Source organism: Pseudochaenichthys georgianus, chromosome 2 (assembly GCF_902827115.2).
Source record: "Pseudochaenichthys georgianus chromosome 2, fPseGeo1.2, whole genome shotgun sequence".
Lineage (NCBI taxonomy): Eukaryota > Metazoa > Chordata > Actinopteri > Perciformes > Channichthyidae > Pseudochaenichthys > Pseudochaenichthys georgianus.
Window position 1 is genome coordinate 3,338,417 of NC_047504.1, and position 18,208 is coordinate 3,356,624.

The 18,208-nt window shown below is 39.4% G+C and overlaps 1 protein-coding gene across 2 annotated transcripts in view; it reads right to left on the reverse strand.

Moving 5' to 3' along the window:
* Positions 1-18,208, reverse strand: part of LOC117456916 (inactive dipeptidyl peptidase 10-like) — a 59,197-nt gene that overhangs the window by 13,300 nt on the left and 27,689 nt on the right. For both annotated transcript variants that reach the window (XM_034096791.2, XM_034096785.2), the window contains exons 4-16: positions 16,394-16,468; positions 14,636-14,688; positions 14,455-14,536; positions 13,283-13,403; positions 11,444-11,598; positions 11,260-11,357; positions 7,435-7,558; positions 2,838-2,876; positions 2,605-2,712; positions 2,431-2,522; positions 2,079-2,126; positions 1,886-2,004; positions 603-650 (exon numbers count right to left, since the gene is read on the reverse strand). In XM_034096791.2, the coding sequence (XP_033952682.1) occupies positions 603-650; positions 1,886-2,004; positions 2,079-2,126; positions 2,431-2,522; positions 2,605-2,712; positions 2,838-2,876; positions 7,435-7,558; positions 11,260-11,357; positions 11,444-11,598; positions 13,283-13,403; positions 14,455-14,536; positions 14,636-14,688; positions 16,394-16,468 (1,162 nt within the window). The remainder of the gene's footprint in view (positions 1-602; positions 651-1,885; positions 2,005-2,078; positions 2,127-2,430; positions 2,523-2,604; positions 2,713-2,837; positions 2,877-7,434; positions 7,559-11,259; positions 11,358-11,443; positions 11,599-13,282; positions 13,404-14,454; positions 14,537-14,635; positions 14,689-16,393; positions 16,469-18,208) is intronic.

The following is an 18,208-nucleotide window of genomic DNA, read 5'->3' on the forward strand; positions in this document are numbered from 1 at the left end:
CGCAAAGGGCAAGGCTCCATTTTGATTTCACAACATGTTTTCTATTCTACATGTAACAACAGAACAGTTATCATATATATAAGAGGCGGCTGCTTCACCTTGCAGTCAAGCATTTATCTAGGGTATGGATCAGCTCTGTTCTTTACGTCTGGCAACAGATATTCTTTTTTCAACCGAATATACTTGCATAAAAAACCTAATATCGGTCAGTAATTGCTATTATTTAATGTATTCACTACGCCCTTTATCAGAATATCAGTTCTTTCTAAAACATTTATTTATCAGCTTTTCAGGCTTAAGGCAAGTAGTGTTAAACTCCTACATTTACAAATGTACTTAATAATTGCTTCCCAAATCATGAAGTCTTGTGCAAATGAATTTATAATCTCAGTCAATTCAGGGTTTAAGTCTCAGTTAAACGGTGAGTGGTATCTCCTAATTCACCGTTTGAAATCAAAGAGTATGCAAGACATGACTGGTGGTGAATAAAGTGGCGCCGTTTGGATCCAGCAGCTGCTGATGTTTCATCGCTGCGGACTATTTAGCATTTCCATCACATCAACACAAAATGGTTTCGTGTGAGGGGAGTGAAGACGACTCACAGTTCACATCGATGAAGCTCAGGAGCAGCACAGCTGGAACTCCGGGTCCTGCAGAGGGTGGAGTAAAACATTAGCTTTGGATGTGCATGACACGCTGACACGTCGGTGCCTTCTTCAGGCTACTTTCATGCACTTCGAGGCACATTTCAGACTTCCTAGGAAATTAAAAACATTGTTCGTAGACAGAGAGGGTGGGTATACTTTGAGAGGAAATCTACATTTGAAACAACTCAAGGTCAGAAGAACTCTGAGAAGTACGAGTTTAACAATCTGTGGGGTGATTTTATGGAATGCTTTGGAGCAGGAGTTCAAACAAAGCACAAGCATACTTCAGTTTAAAAGGATGTACAGAAACACTTTTTTGGAAAACTATGAGAATGAAGAAAGGTGATTGAAGATGAGAAATGATTGTATATGTTTGTATAAATGTAAATGTATGTAGGAATAACTTGCATAATGATTTAAAGGACAATCATTGATCAAGTAAGGGGTGGGAATTAATAAGCATTTGCTTCCTCCCTTTCGGACACATATGATTTATTATTATTATTAATATGAAGACATTTTTTTTGTTGAATATACAAATTATTCCCATGAATGTGGATAAATACTGTATTATAACAATACGGTATTCTGTTTTTCACATTTGTTATTTGTTATTTTTTAATCTGTTCGAAATAAAGACTGATAGAAAGAAAGAAGACGTATGTGGGGCTTTCCTCACATCGCCCATAATTATGCCATTATGTAAAGTAGCAAGACGAAATGCAGCAAAAAGGGCACACTTTATACTGAGGGATTTCCTTTATTAAAATATCAAAGTAACATTCATCTTCAGGAAGTATTATGTGTCTATAAAAGGAAACATCAATCACATTAACTTGGAATGGAGTTCAATTTCATATTGTAAATGTATCTTTTATTGGACTTTTTTAAATAGAAATTATATGTTTATATATATTATTTGATATTTGTAATGCGTAGTCCTACTTCTTATGTTCATCTAAATATCTCATTTCATTTCATTTCATTTTGGAATGGAACAAAAAACTGCATCTACAGATAAATAGTCGCTGAGCAGATCTAACATATGGAGTGTGGACTGCTACTTGGAGAGGTCCCAGTTCACCTCCTGCCCTGCCGTGGTGCCCTTGAGCAAGGCACCGGACACCCCCCCTTCCCCCTTAAGTATGCCGAGGGCTTTTACAATAAAGAAGTCACCATTTTATAGTTTTCTGGTGCAGAGGTTATAAAAAGTTAAGGAATCAGATTTTCTTTCTGACCTTTGCAGCGCAGGATGGCGTGCTGTGCATCGGGGCTGACCTCAGCGTCAAAGAAGGAACACTCGTCCTTCAGTCCACAGGTGACGCAGCGGCGAGGGAACAGGCCGAGGGCGGACACGCTTTAAGACACAATAAGGTGCATTGGAGGGTCTTAAGAACACACAGTATGGTGGATGTATTGAGGGTTTGATACCTGTACAAATGTCTTTGCTGTGCAGAGGGCTCCGTGCTCAGGAAGTATCTGCAGAGCGAAAGCAGGACAAGGCTAGAGATCAGTAGTCGCTGTGCGTACGGCAGATACAGTTATGCAAAAAGCTTGTTATGCAATTCACGTGTTAATCAACAAAAAGGCGTAGTGTATTTGGGGAAAGCGCGCAGATGCCGCATAACAGACTCAGCTGGTACATGTCTTACCGGGTAACTGTTGAAAAAGCCTTTGTTTAAATAATGATATTAGAATATAACTCATTTGCAGCCTATAGAGCAACATACACACACATTTGACGCAAATGTTTTTTAAACTAAATGCTCGGAGCCAGTCTTACATTATCTGGTTGTTTTCGTCGTAAGCTACGATGTCGGTCACCTCCCAGGCTCCCGACGTTAGGTGCCGAACTTCGTCCTTGTCACTTCGTAGCTGGAATCAGAAATGGGTGAAAGGGTTAGGAAACAGGAGAAAGGAGCATCTTCCGGGGGATGGAAGTCCGTTTAGTCGTCACCTTCTTAGTGAACATGGTGATGTGGTTGAAGTCTCCCTGCCCTCCTTGCTTCACAGGCAGAGAGAGGACGAAGCGGCTCCTGTCCTTGGAGAACAGCGGCTGCTGTCCCTGCACACAGAGGTGACACACTTTAAACAGCCCCCCCCCCCTTAATAATGGACCTTTATATTGCAGAGAGGATATCAAGTCGGTACATTATTGTTGTTATGAGTCATGTCAGTATTGAGGCTTACCTGAAAGGACAGCCATGTCCCTGAAGAGTCCTCGTGTCTCTGAATTAAACAGAAGACGAAGGAAAGACAGCTTCAAAAAGGATTATATGAAATAAGGACGTGATCTTGAGCGCTGTAAAACGATTCAAACTCAATTCTTTATTCTTGAAGGAATGCAATTAATCTGATTTATAAAAGACAATCATTATCAGAGGGAAATATGGTCTCTTATGCAATAGCTCAATGTTTGAGTAACATTCAGCTTTACTTTAAAAGTAGCAACACTTTTCTGTAAAATATCTTACCCTTTCTTGCTCAGTAAGAGATATATTGTTGTTATATATTGTCGCATGGATAATTACTAGTACTAATGCATTCATATACAGTGTTCTAGCCATTTTATTGAGTGATTTAATTTACACTATAACAAGGACCAGGGGCGGCGCCAGGGGGGAGCTAGGGGGTGCTGAAGCACCCCCCAGGATTGCCAAAGCACCCCCTAAGCACCCCCAAGAAATATGTTTTTTTTCCCCGAAAATTATTCTTTTTTTTAATTAAATTAAATCAGAAAAATTATTGATTACATCAATGCAAATGTGAAACAAATAAATGTTTGACCAAAAACATAAAGCCAACACAGGTGATATGATTAGGCCAATGGCCAGCACCCATTTGATTGTTGACCTACCCATAGGCTAAATTACTTTGTGACACTTGAGTGACTTCCTGTTAGCTGGAGCCCCAAATGATTTGCTAACAGCAAAGTGACAAATGGATCGTTTTTTAGTCCTTAAACGTCCACGTGTGGACACTCAATCAAAACCACCTGAAAGCGAGAGGGATTCTGCACATAATAGGCCTCGTGAGTACAAGTAGCTTACTTCTGGGTCTGTTTCATTCAAGCTCTGCTCTGTGTGTGTGGCACGAGCCATTTTGTGTGCGTGTGCAAGCGAGCGAGAGAGAGAGAGAGCGCACCGGTGGATATCTACCGGATATCGTTGTGGTTAGCATCTGGTGCTAGCTAGCCAAGCTAACGGATATAAGGAGCTTTTTCAACAACAAGGTGGAGGGAGAACTCTCTCCTGTCAGACTGAGAGTCTCAGATAACCTCACAGGGTTCGTACGGGTGCTTGAAATCCTTGAAAATGCTTGAAATTTGACGTGCTGTTTTCAAGGTTGGGAAAGTGCTTGAATTTTGGGAATGGTGCTTGAAATTGAGATAAAGTGCTTGAAAATGTAAATGCTTTACTTTTACAATAAATTGCTGTCTGACTGAATAGTTCGCTTTTTAGATTAAAAGAAAAGAATTGCTTCGCTTCTACATAAAACAGCTCCGCTGCGGCCTTCCCGCGCTGTGCGCGCGACCTGCAGGTGTTTGTGTTACGTGTGACCTGGGCATTCTGATGAGAGATAGGTGACTGTGTGCCAGGAGGTTGGCTAGCAGAAGACCAATACAAGCCATGGCTAAGAGTAGGGTCAAGCCCACGAGTAGCCTCCTGCAAAGTTTGCAACAAATAACGATGCGAGAGTCTGCGCTGACGAGCCACATGAAAGGTACGCCGTAGAAGAGCATTTTAGATTAGGCTAACGTTGCATGTTACATTTGTTTAAGCTAACGTTAGCTAGCTGAATAGCAAACTCGATTGAGGGATAATAATAATTGCAGGGGACAATCATTTCAGAGGAGCGTTACAGTCGCCACCCTGTGGTGTTCAGAGGATGAAGCACTCACGGCATTTTGTGTTATAGTCATGAAATATAATCTATTGATTCGACACAGAGCGATTTTGAAAGCAATGTATTTCTACTGGTAGTATGTTTCGTGCCTAAACCAAATGTGACTTGCTCTATCGAAGTCAGTCACATTGACCCGAAGACACATTTTCGTTTGTATTACTGGTCTGGGGGAAGCTCGCGAGTGTGTTTGTGTATTTTTGCGTTTGTGTACCGGGGAAACACTCACAAGAAACACCGGCTGTTGTTATGCTTGCTGTGACGTTAAATTAGTCCGTTCTCCGCTTGTAATTATGCCGAAGCTTCAAAGTTGTATTTATCATCTGAATTTGCCGAAACAAGTTTAATATTCTGAAAGCCAATACTTTGTTTATTTGAAAACAGATGAAAATAAACTGTCTTTTATATAAAATTGAAGTATTATACAAGTAAAACTACATTTTGTTTTAATCCCATGTAATTGTAGAATGAACACAGTCTTCCTTTGAAGATGTATAAGTCAGGTGTCTTGAGTAGTCAGAATTACCTACAAATCATTGTACACATTTGTAAATATTATTTTCCACTTGTTACCATTGTGAGTCTATTTTTATGCAGCTCTGCGTGATTTTGTGGCTACAATTCAGGCTAATACGCTACCAGAGGTGGAATAAGTACTCAGATGTTGTACTTGAGTAAAAGTACAAGTACTCAGATATTGTTTGAGTAAAAGTAGAAGTACTCAGATCTTGTACTTGAGTAAAAGTAGAAGTACTCAGATCTTGTAGTGAAATTATAAGTACTCAGATCTTGTACTTAGTAAAAGTAGAAGTACTCAGATCTTGTACTTGAGTAAAAGTAGAAGTACTCAGATCGTGTACTTGAGTAAAAGTAGAAGTACTCAGGTCTTGTACTTGTGTAAAAGTAGAAGTACTCAGATCTTGTTCTTGAGTAAAAGTAGAAGTACTCAGATCTTGTACTTGAGTAAAAGTAGAAGTACTCAGATCGTGTACTTGAGTAAAAGTAGAAGTACTCAGGTCTTGTACTTCTGTAGAAGTACTCAGATCTTGTTCTTGAGTAAAAGTAGAAGTACTCAGATCTTGTACTTGAGTAAAAGTAGAAGTACTCAGATCTTGTACTTGAGTAAAAGTAGAAGTACTCAGATCTTGTACTTAGTAAAAGTAGAAGTACTCAGATCTTGTACTTAGTAAAAGTAGAAGTACCAGAGTGTAGGAATACTCTGTTACAGTAAAAGTCCTGCATTCAAAATGTTCCTCAAGTGAAAATAGAAAAGTATTCTCATCAAAATATAGTGAAAGACAGTAAAAGTAGTCGTTGTGCAGATTGGTCCATTTCAGAATAATATATATGATATGTTTTCTAATGATTGATCATTAAAGTGTTCTCAAAGCTGGTGAAGGTGCAGCTAGTCTGAATGGCTTTGTAGACTGCAGGGTAGCTGGTGGATTTACTCCAGGTGGAACTCAAGTCTGATTTAACACTTGGTTATATTTCACATCATTCATCCACATCTGTGAAGTAACTAAATGTGTTAAATACATGTAGTGCAGTAGAAGTACACCATGTACCTCTGAACTGTAGTGGAGTAGAAGTACATCATGTACCTCTGAACTGTTGTGCAGTAGAAGTACACCATGTACCTCTGAACTGTAGAGGAGTAGAAGTACACCATGTACCTCTGAACTGTAGAGAAGTAGAAGTACACCATGTACCTCTGAACTGCAGTGGAGTAGAAGTACACCATGTACCTCTGACTTGCGTCACTACCAACCTAAAAGTACCTCAACAATTAATCAATAATGTATTGAAAAGTTATTTGGCTGATTGTTGTATATCGGCTCAGCCAGGTTATATGGGAGGCCCAGTCTACGTACAGGTCACTAATTTTGAAATATTAAACTTAGTTTTCTTTTCTTTAATTTTTCATCCTCGTGTAGAATGCTATCACGAAACACACATTTGGTTGTTTATAGCATAAAGAACATCTGATTTAATGTGAGGTAGGGAAATAATCATTTGAGTATGTGTATATAAATATGTAATTTACAACAGCTGTAAGATGCTTGAAAAGCTGGAAAATGCACCTTGAAAATGCTTGAAAAGTGCTTGAATTTGACTTTGGAAAAGGTGCAAGAACCCTGACCTCAGCTCAGGTGAAGTAAAGGACTCTGTGTTTAGATAGTTAACTTTAGTCTAGTTATCTCAGTGGATCTCAAACGCTTTGTTTTAAAAGGGGAGTGATTTGTAAAATATCTATAAAGAAATAGAAAATCTGTTTACAGTTCTGTTTCATATGTATGTTGAGAGATACTGTATATCCATAGATCTCTTCATTTTGGCTCTCAAAGTGCACCAGATTGATGCTTTTAACTTCAATATTTAAAAAGAAATCTTCACCACTAGAGGACGTGAGGTCCACTCCCCACTTGTAAAAATAGCACTTTACCCCTGCTTACACCTATATGCCGTGAGCTGATTACCGAGCCTTCATTGTAACAGTCGCGGGTACACTGTGTGTGCATGTGGGGAGTGTTGCAGTAGAACATTTAACTGTAGCGCTGGTGCATTAATGGGAAACCCTTAATGTTTGAGCACCCTCTATGAAACGTCAAGCTACCCCACAGCACCCCCTAGAGAAAATCTCTGGCGCCGCCACTGACAAGGACTGATATGACAATACATATCATTATAGTTTTACAATTCTCATTAGTTAAGGAGTAACTATAGTTGGTTAAAATACAATGTTTATCTTGTAAATGTAAAGTAGCCTAATGCTAAACTACAAGTACTTCAGAATTGAAATCTGGTAAAAGTACTTTATTTTTTATTATTACAGGTCATCTGTCATCATCTTTGACCCCATGCTCTGAAATACATCACCCACCTGGACGCAGACTCCGATGGTGGCGTCGCATACCGTGAGCAGTGATACATTCTGGGAGCGGTTGACCCACCGAACTGCCAGGTAAGTATTACTGATCCACTTCACCATGGTGACGTAGAAATCACTGCAGAGGGGCCAAGAGAGGAGTCAGACTTTGTGTGTGTGTGTGTGTGTGTGTGTGTGTGCGCGTGCGCGCGCAACACGTTCTCACTCCCATCCCGTCACATATTGACGGACGGTCAGGGCCCCTCCCCGTCGCTATATTACGTACAGGGTACCCCTTGCCCGTCAGGCTTCTACGGGCAGGGCGTCCCATAGACCTTCATTGCGGACAGCGGACCCCTTGACCGTCAGGCTTCTACGGGAAGGGCGTCCCATAGACCTTCATAGACCACGTGATCAACAACGATGGCCGACCTTCGTGTTATTCTCGGTGGAAAATGCCTATTTTAAGGTTTATTTGGCCATTAAAATGCGTTTGATGTCATTTTATGCGAGTAATGAGTTTTTATTTCTAATTATTTGTGCAGTACATGTACATGATGTTTAGTTTGCTAGTTATGAGGAAGATTACTTCATGAATGCTAACGTTTTTTTGGTGGAAATGTGTTTTTTCACAGCAAAGTCACCCTCTGTACTTGGACTTATTGGGAGAATCTAAAGGCAAGAACATCCCAAATATTAATTTAGGTCTTTATTGTAGACCTTTAGTGTTGCCGTCTGTGAGGAAAATACATGGGGCTCAGAGCCTCGTATTTTTTAAATCTTTTTTTCCTTCTAATTTGTTATTCTTTTCAAAATAACACACTTTTATTTACTCACCAATAACACACAATTATCCTTGCTTTTATTTATTGGTTTAATTCCATAATCTCGGTCTTTTTTGGCGTTCGTCAGGAACTGAATTTCAAAATAAAAATAACCGGAAACAGACGTAGGCATTTCGAGCGATTACCCAAGATCCTCAGCTACGCTGATTGGATGTTTTAGCCGCAATGCATGCTGGGATTTGATGTTTATATTATATGAAATCCGGAAAACATTTTAAAAGAGTAAAATAATACTTAATTCCGAGTGCTCTTGCTTTTCTCTTTGAAAGTCATCACATAACGGCATTGTAATACACGGTACGGTTCTTTATTTAGAGAGCCCTGATGAGAAGACCTTTGGAAAAACTGAAGAAATGCCGCCGAAACTGAATACTTGACGTGGATCATAAATATATCAACAATTAAAAAACATCTTCAATTTCTCTTCACACAATACGTCTCCTTGCAGTATCGACACTAATTCGGCTGACTTTTACATTTGATCTAATTCATAGATAGGTTATATTTACACCATAACGGTGCACAGCTGATAGAAAAGGACTTGTAGTTTTTAAAGATATTACTGATTTGAATTGGATTGAATTTTGAATGTAAGAATGTAAATACTGAGTCTGAAATAGTATAGCAATATGATGTAAAATTATGTGAAAGCATGAATAAAACTACACATCTTCAGATGTTGTACATACAAGTGTCTGTGTGTACCTTGTGTGCCTAGTGGTTAAAGCACGTTATTGAATTATTGTTTTTATGTGTTATATTTGATTAAAAAAATATTAAGAGTACATATACTTTCATAGGGGGAAAGTAGAAGGTCTGTGATAGAAATATAGAATATAAAAAATCAAGAAGATACTATAAGTGATCTCTTCAATAAAACAGTTTAGTGCAGGATGTACACAGATATTAATAGGAGGAGGTGCAAAACAGAAAAACGAATTAATCTTTATTTAAACATTAAATAACATATTAATATCTTCTTTTAAATAAGAAAACAACTTTGGGGGTATCTATCTACAGATAAATATTAAGTCTGACAAAGTACTTAACGTCTAATATATTGCTTTCCTGCAATGTTAACTATGTTGAAGCACTTATTTTAACTGATATTATACATATTAATTATACTCTTATGTATGTAGATAGAATAAGAAATGTGCAGAATATGACAGTTTAATGGTGGAGGTACACACATATTGATAGATGTCTTGTAATGCACTGTTGAGGAACCTGTGACCCAAGTTTTTCATTCATTAGCATAACTACACCGTAGTTGTGTATGATATGTCAATAAACCTTTGAAAATCTTGAAAGGGATGTGCAAAATAGCCATAATATACAGTCTTTAATTAACTATTAGTAGAGAATAACGAGTAATGAATATACTTTATTACTCGTTTTCATTCATGTCAATTGCAGATACATGTTTAGTCTTCTCAAGCACCAACTATCAAATATCTCTCCTGATTGTTGGCACTTGACAATCACCTTATCTGAATTTTACTCAGGTGTAACTAAAGTCTGATTTAAGGGTTGTTTATATTTCACATCATTAATCAGAATCTGCAAAGTAACTCAAATAAATGCAGTGGAGTAAAAATACCAGGTTAACCTCTGAATTGTAGTGGAGTAGAATTACAAAGTAGCAATGAGCTGTCATGTGGGTATATATTAATGCTGCGCATTATGGACACAAGCGATGTTCACCCATTTATTAATTATATGTTTTACCAATGTGTTTAATACTGGCAACTTCTAATTGTGGGAAAAACGAAAACGTTCAGTAGAGACGTCCCATAGAACATTTTGCGAAACTCAATAGCCAGCATGTGTAGTTCTGGAGGGGTGTTCGATTCCAGTTTTGGATAGTCTGGCGTGGTTTCGTTCCATTTCACACAGCTGTTTGACGCTCTGGTAACCTTACGGGGACTGTAGTCCTAAACGATAGCTGGGGATTATGGGTAGTGTAGTGTCTTCGGCCATCCTAAACTCAGAAATGTTGACAATCGCAATGATGCTCGAACTGTCCCTTATAGGCCTACGTCTGTTTCCGGTTATTTTTATTTTGAAATTCAGTTCCTGACGAACGCCAAAAAAGACCGAGATTATGGAATTAAACCAATAAATAAAAGCAAGGATAATTGTGTGTTATTGGTGAGTAAATAACAGTGTGTTATTTTGAAAAGAATAACAAATTAGAAGGAAAAAAAGATTTAAAAAATACGAGGCTCTGAGCCCCGTGTATTTTCCTCACAGACGGCAACACTAAAGGTCTACAATAAAGACCTAAATGAATATTTGGGATGTTCTTGCCTTTAGATTCTCCCAATAAGTCCAAGTACAGAGGGTGACTTTGCTGTGAAAAAACACATTTCCACCAAAAAAACGTTAGCATTCATGAAGTAATCTTCGTCATAACTAGCAAACTAAACATCATGTACATGTACTGCACAAATAATCAGAAAGGACATCAAAACGCATTTTAATGGCCAAATGAACCTTAAAATAGGCATTTTCCACCGAGAATAACACGAAGGTCAGCCATTGTTGTTGATCACGTGGTCTGGGAGCTGTTGCAGCGTCCATAGCAACCACCTTAGCAACCATGAATGTGTACACATTCATGAAGTAATCTTCGTCATAACTAGCAAACTAAACATCATGTACATGTACTGCACAAATAATCAGAAATAAAAACTCATTACTCGCATAAAATGAGATCAAAACGCATTTTAATGGCCAAATGAACCTTAAAATAGGCATTTTCCACCGAGAATAACACGAAGGTCGGCCATCGTTGTTGATCACGTGGTCTATGAAGGTCTATGGGACGCCCTGCCCGTAGAAGCCTGACGGTCAAGGGGTACCCTGTACGTAATATAGCGACGGGGAGGGGCCCTGACCGTCCGTCAATATATGACGGGATGGGAGTGAGAACGTGTTGGTGTGTGTGTGTGTGTGTGTGTGTGTGTGTGTGTGTGTGTGTGTGAGGTACCTGAGTTTGAGCTGATCAGGAGGCTGCAGTTCTTGAGTGTGTGTCGCTCCGTACAAGTTGACCACCAACAGTTTGACCTCTGGGTTCTTCTGGCCCGCCTGCAGGTGTTAAACAGAGATATGTTGTAAACAAAGTGATTTAATGATATGTTGAACTGACTTTATTACCCACAATGCATGCTCACCATAGGATATGGATATTGTAGACCTTTAGGGTAGGTGCTGCCGGTAAACTGGGGCAGAACCATGTTGGGAACCAGCGTGTCGTTGATGGAGAGGAAAGCGAGTCTCTCCCCATCAGGAGACCACCAGTGGGCCAGGTGAGAGTGCAGGATCTCCTCTGAGGAGACACACACACACTTAACAACCTTTATTCTCAAAATGTGTCCTTTTTACTTCCCTTTCTGACTCAATATTGCCAGAGGTGCTAAAGACAAAATATAATTTTAAAAATGATTTAAATGGTGCTGTTTTTCTGCACCTGTAGTTCTGTTTCAGAAGAACTAATACTAATAACTACTTGACTTTATATGACAGTCGGTCCATTTTGGATTAAAATCTAATGAATATATAAACATATGTTAAAGTGAGCAATAATAATAAAATAAAAAATATTATATATATTATCTAAAAATAAGTGGTAAAAATAAGGTCAACATTGCAATAAAAAATAAAATAATAATATGTATATAAACACAAGAAAGCAGTGCAATACAAAATGTATTAATGTAAAAATGGGCACATTGTAACAACAATAATATGGGGGGGGATAAATATGACTCTTTCCTTCACTGTCCAATCGTCAGCTGTGTTTACACTCTAAAGTAATTAAAAAAGAGGAAACACAGCTCTCAGATCAGCTCCAAACAGAAACTATAATGCCCCCCCTCTGTGTGTGTATCCAGACCCTCCCCTCACTACTGCATGTGTGTGCACTGCGGCTTAAAGGATCGTCGAGGCTTGTTGTTGATTGCCATTCTGCAGAGTGTGTCTAGTCTGCTCTGATGGATTCATTTTAAAGCAAGAACAAATCTTTGAAACATTTCAAACAGCTGAAGTGAGGAGGCAAAGAAAACTCATCCTCTACCGCTAAGTCACAAAACAAACATCCAAGCTGGAGCCAGAAGACACCAGAAGTAGATATCATAAAACATACATGTACAAGTGGTAAAGGTCGTCACAAAGAAGCACAGGTAAAGCAAAAGGTAAAGCTTGCAGAATGGCTTCTTATATTGCTATCTTTTATAGAATAATATTGTAATCTCGTTTTTTTTATCACAAAGAAATACGGCAAGAATGTTTAAATGTCATGGTTCCTCATCGTGGAGCCAGTTTTAAATACCTCGCATACTACAGGATATGTTACTAGTAGTGTAAGTATATTCAAATGTTATAAGGTTTAACATATACTATACTATAATTGTTTTGTATGTAAAAAATAATTCTAATCGTCAAACAAATGTATTGACATGTTACCGAGCAGAATAACATGTGGGGAAGTACGAACCTTTATACACCGTCTATGCTACGAACAAAGGAGCGGACATGAAGTAAATCAGTACATTTTGAGTACAAGTTTTTGAGATGAATTCATTTGAATCACTGACAGCTACATTGTTATCGATAACTGAGACGTTTGCTGTGACAAGAACAGCCAGCCAGTATCTCACAGTTAAACTGAATGTTGCTTAAACATTAGCAGAAAATCAAACACTTATTTATTTAGGAATAGAACTGGTGGAACATCCAACATGCCACATTATGCCTTCCATTGTTACATTCTTTACATATCGAGTCTTCCTCAAAGCAAAAACACACACACACACACACACACACACACACACACACACACACACACACACACACACACACACACACACACACACACACACACACACACACACACACACACACACACACACACACACACACACACACACACACACACACACACACACACACACACACACACACACACACACACACACACACACACACACACACACACACACACACACACACACCTTCGTAGAGCCAGTCGGCCAGCCCGTTGTAGACCACCCCCTCCTGCCCAGAGGAGGTGACCCTCAGAGAGGTACTCCTCACATCGGACTGGTAGTAGATGTTGTTCTCAAAGATGAAGATCTGCACGGATAAAGAAGGTCTTTGTTGAGCAGTCACGCATGATGAAGCTTGTTCTAGTACTTTCTGTTGTCTCTGTCCCCTCTCTGATGAGATTTGCTTCTCTTGCTTTTTCTCCACGTGCATGTTTGCTCGTTCTCTCCCATCGGTGTTTTCATATTTGCAAAACAAACAGGATCAGCCCGGCACACCCCCAGGATCCCCTGAGTCCACCTCTCCTAGCTGTGTGAAGCTATTTGCTTCCCACAGCTCTGTTCTGAACACCCACCAGTCCCACGGCAACCATGTGGAGTTGGGAAACTTTACCTGGAGTGGAACTCAAAGTTACTTTTAATGTTCATTATTCTTCTTCTGTATGTAACAATATCAATGTATTGAAGGCACTCTCCATGTTCCATCAAGCACACAACACGTCACTACCAGCACAACCATAGCACTATGGTCAGAGTGAAGTCTGGTTGTCATTATCAGAACATTGGGAACGATAATTTAAGCGCAGCTAAAATCAAATGTATCAAATGCTCGATGACCGTAAATAAACAAGCAAATGATAGGAACGGCAACTCAAGCAAGAATGAATAGAAAAGAAAAGAGTCAATGAACGTTCGAGACCACTGGATGTTAAGCAGAGAAACTCCAAAGCTCGATTTGAAAGATGAATTGAATGCAACAATTCTTATTTGTATTAATTTATTATAAGTGTTAACAACCAATCTAATGCCAACATGTGTGTTGTATTTGACCTGCTGCACACTAACTGCTTGTCAAAGTGAGTAATGCTATTAATAAACAATAATGTAATAAATGGATTGTGTTATCCCAGGAACACCTGAGTTAATATGCAAGAACATCTGTCTCTACGTGGCTAATAAGTCTCCGCCACTCGCGTGTGAGAGTTATGTAAAAACGGTCACAGCTGGAACTACGCAGAGGAGAGCAGACTGTGAGGTAAACAGAGACGAAGTCCCTCGAGTCAGGATGGTTTCAGATGAAAGAACACGGCGAGGAGGACAACGTGGAAAGCAATAGAAAGAATTGATGGCTGAAAGCTTACCAGCTGCCGCCCTTGTTTCCCCCAGGCTGCGTGTTGGAGCACCGCGTTGGGCACCTCCGGAGGATTCAGCTCCCACACCTCCCTGCGAGACACACCATTAAAAACAGGGTTACAAACCCATAGGAGACGTTATGAGTGCCACCGTGTGCATGCATGGAGGTAAAGAGAAGCATTTGCTCACCTGGTGTAGATGTTGTACACGATGTAAGACGCCGTGTAGGAATATCTGTATGTCTGGAAACGAGAGTTCAACTCCAGTCATGTGTTAAGTCAACACAACATAGACATCTGTCGTGCCAAATGATCATATAATCATTTCAAACACATAGTCTGATTTCCTTTTGCTCTGTTAAATTGTATTTTACTCTTGTGTGTGTTTAACAGAGACATGTGTTAAGGATTTACATTTCAGGAGGGCAAAGGGAAGTGTAAAAGGGGATATTATTATATAAATATAACAAAAGACAAACTCTGTCCATCAATCATTTATCAGTTTCTCGTAAGACTTTCCTCCTCAACATCCACTTTAGGAAACAAGGTAGCTGGAGCCGCTCCAAACTGACAACAGCAGGGAAATAACTAGAAAAGAACTCGTCAAAAACATCATTTATGGAGCGACACTACAAAACGTTGTCAGTCATTTTTAGAGTCAAAAGGTATAACTCGTGCATCCTTTTTCAAGCCGTTTCAGGTTTCTCAAATAAAGCCATGTGTGCTTCAGAAATGCGAGTTACACTTCCATGAAGTTAAGAAAAAGAGGTCTTGATATATTGACTATAGAGCCACTTTTTTCTGACAGTACGTTTCATATATATTATGCATCAGCTTTCTCCAGCTCTTCCCAGACAGCATGTTTGAGTCCTATACATCAAATAGAAACATGTCTTAATGGTAAGGTAGCTCATTCACTTCAGAAACACTTGTTATGTTCCATGGAATGCTCTGAACATCCCGATAGCAATGGATACATTAAAGGCTTTGACAATAAATCCATACAAAAATGTCACCTGTGGAAGCCGTGCGCTGTAAAAAGCACGACCAATCATCTGAGCCGGCTAAAGTAACTGGATGGCCTACCTGCCTGTCAGCCTTCCATCTGTGCACTAACTTATCTCTGCCCTCATTGGTCATGTGCGCGTGCGTGTTGGAGGAGGGGCTCTGTGAGGAAGTCTGAAGGAAGAGGCACATTTTTTTCGGCTGCGTACTTTCAAATTTAGCTCACTCGAGCTGGTTTCTCCAAAATTACATACCCCACCTATAATATACATATCTCACATATTCAGACATATGTGATCTGCACTGATATTAAATGAACTATTGGGGCCAAAATGTAGAATAAATGTTGGTAATAATGTACAGAAGAGGTGTTGTTGTATATATAAAATGCATCCATGTGATGTAATACACTGCAGGACAGATGTGCGCTAGTTTAACACGATGCTGCTGTCTGGATGAGAGGCTCTGACCATGAAGAGCTGTTAAAAAAGGGGACATGAACAAAAGCACACAAAGGATAAAAGAACCAAACAACAAATAGATCCACACCTGTATCGTGCAGAACTTGTTTTGTGTATGTGTGAATAATTCACCAGCAGTGGATGTGGCCTCCAACTTTCAACTATCCAAAAAAGCCAATCTTTTCAATTCAAGGCAATTCCATTTTCCTTTTTAAGAAAGCAGAACATCAAAGTGCTCTTCAATGAACAAATGAGCATAATTATGAACCAGCACATCACACACTTGAAGACACAAAGACGGAACAGGTGTGGGTTTGTTTCTGCATGCAAATAACGGAGAGCATTTGCACATAAAACATGTAAATAACAGCCTGGCAGGCTGGTGATGTTGACAGCTCGTGAGGACAAACAAAACAAGGCTTTTGTGATGCTTCATTTAAAGATTTTAATTTAAAAACAGTGCTTTTTCTTTTGTATCCCACCTGTTTGACATCGTAAGCGAAGAGCGCGTACATCAGATCTGCGGAGAGCGAGTACTTCACCGCCTTGAAGGCCGTCTGAGTGAAAAGAGAAATAGTGAGCTGAACAATTCAAAGTCTAAACACACTTTCTTTTCACACGTTCTTAACCCTCAAGGATATATGTTGACATAGTTACACAAAAGCAAGTGGAAAGCAATATTTAAAAGCCATACTTGCCAACCGTAAGGAATTATAAAAGCATCTCTCTACGGAACATGATTTAATTTGGACAGGCTAGATTTCTTTTTGTGTGTAAGCTAACAACATCCTTGTTATTTCCAGCACTCATCCGCATACCTATGACCAAATAAACCGCATGCACAAACTAATGTAGCAAGTAAAAGGCCATACAACCACAAGGGAGCCGCAGCAGGTTCCGACATTTCTGAGACGATGGGAGACTTTTTATGGACGGCATTTAAAATATGTTTTGCAGTTTGACCCTAGAAGCCACAACTAATTTAAAAATGGTTATTTGGTATCTTGGAGTCAGATACTGAGTGTGTGTTTTGGAGTTTGTTGTGTTTAAAGTCCTTAAAGTGGCCTTTTTATGCTTTTAGGCATTTCCTACATCACTCTGTAACACTCACGCTTCTATTGGCTAGCGCTCCAACATATTGCACGTGATAGGCTAAGGGGGCGGGACATCTCTGAGGCCAGCTAACCAATCAGAGCAGACAGAGGGTGAAAAGAGGTGCACAGGCAGTATGAGAACAATAAAGAGCTTTTTGAACATTAAAGCATGAAGACATGACTCTTTAAAGTAGAGACACTACATACTGATATCCACCTGAACATCAGCAGGAGAGGACTCTTTAAAGTAGAGACACTACATACTGATATACACCTGAACATCAGCAGGAGAGGAGTCTTTAAAGTAGAGACGCTACATATTGATATACACCTGAACATCAGCAGGAGAGGACTCTTTAAAGTAGAGACACTACATACTGATATACACCGGAACATCAGCAGGAGAGGACTCTTTAAAGTAGAGACACTACATACTGATATACACCTGAACATCAGCAGGAGAGGACTCTTTAAAGTAGAGACGCTACATACTGATATACACCTGAACATCAGCAGGAGAGGACTCTTTAAAGTAGAGACGCTACATACTGATATACACCTGAACATCAGCAGGAGAGGACTCTTTAAAGTAGAGACACTACATACTGATATACACCGGAACATCAGCAGGAGAGGACTCTTTAAAGTAGAGACACTACATACTGATATACACCGGAACATCAGCAGGAGAGGACTCTTTAAAGTAGAGACACTACATACTGATATACACCGGAACATCAGCAGGAGAGGACTCTTTAAAGTAGAGACACTACATACTGATATACACCGGAACATCAGCAGGAGAGGACTCTTTAAAGTAGAGACACTACATACTGATATACACCGGAACATCAGCAGGAGAGGACTCTTTAAAGTAGAGACACTACATACTGATATACACCGGAACATCAGCAGGAGAGGACTCTTTAAAGTAGAGACACTACATACTGATATACACCGGAACATCAGCAGGAGAGGACTCTTTAAAGTAGAGACACTACATACTGATATATACCTGAAAATTCTGCTATTTTCAGACAGTTTTCCGTTTAAGGAGTCAACTCTTAAAACATCGAGGCCACCTTTGCTCTTTGATTGCATTTGCTAGCTAACAACAGCGCCCAAAATCCTTATTAAATCCCCTTATGCAACCATTATATGCACAAGGTTCAACAATTCAGTTAAAAAAGAAAAAACGTACCT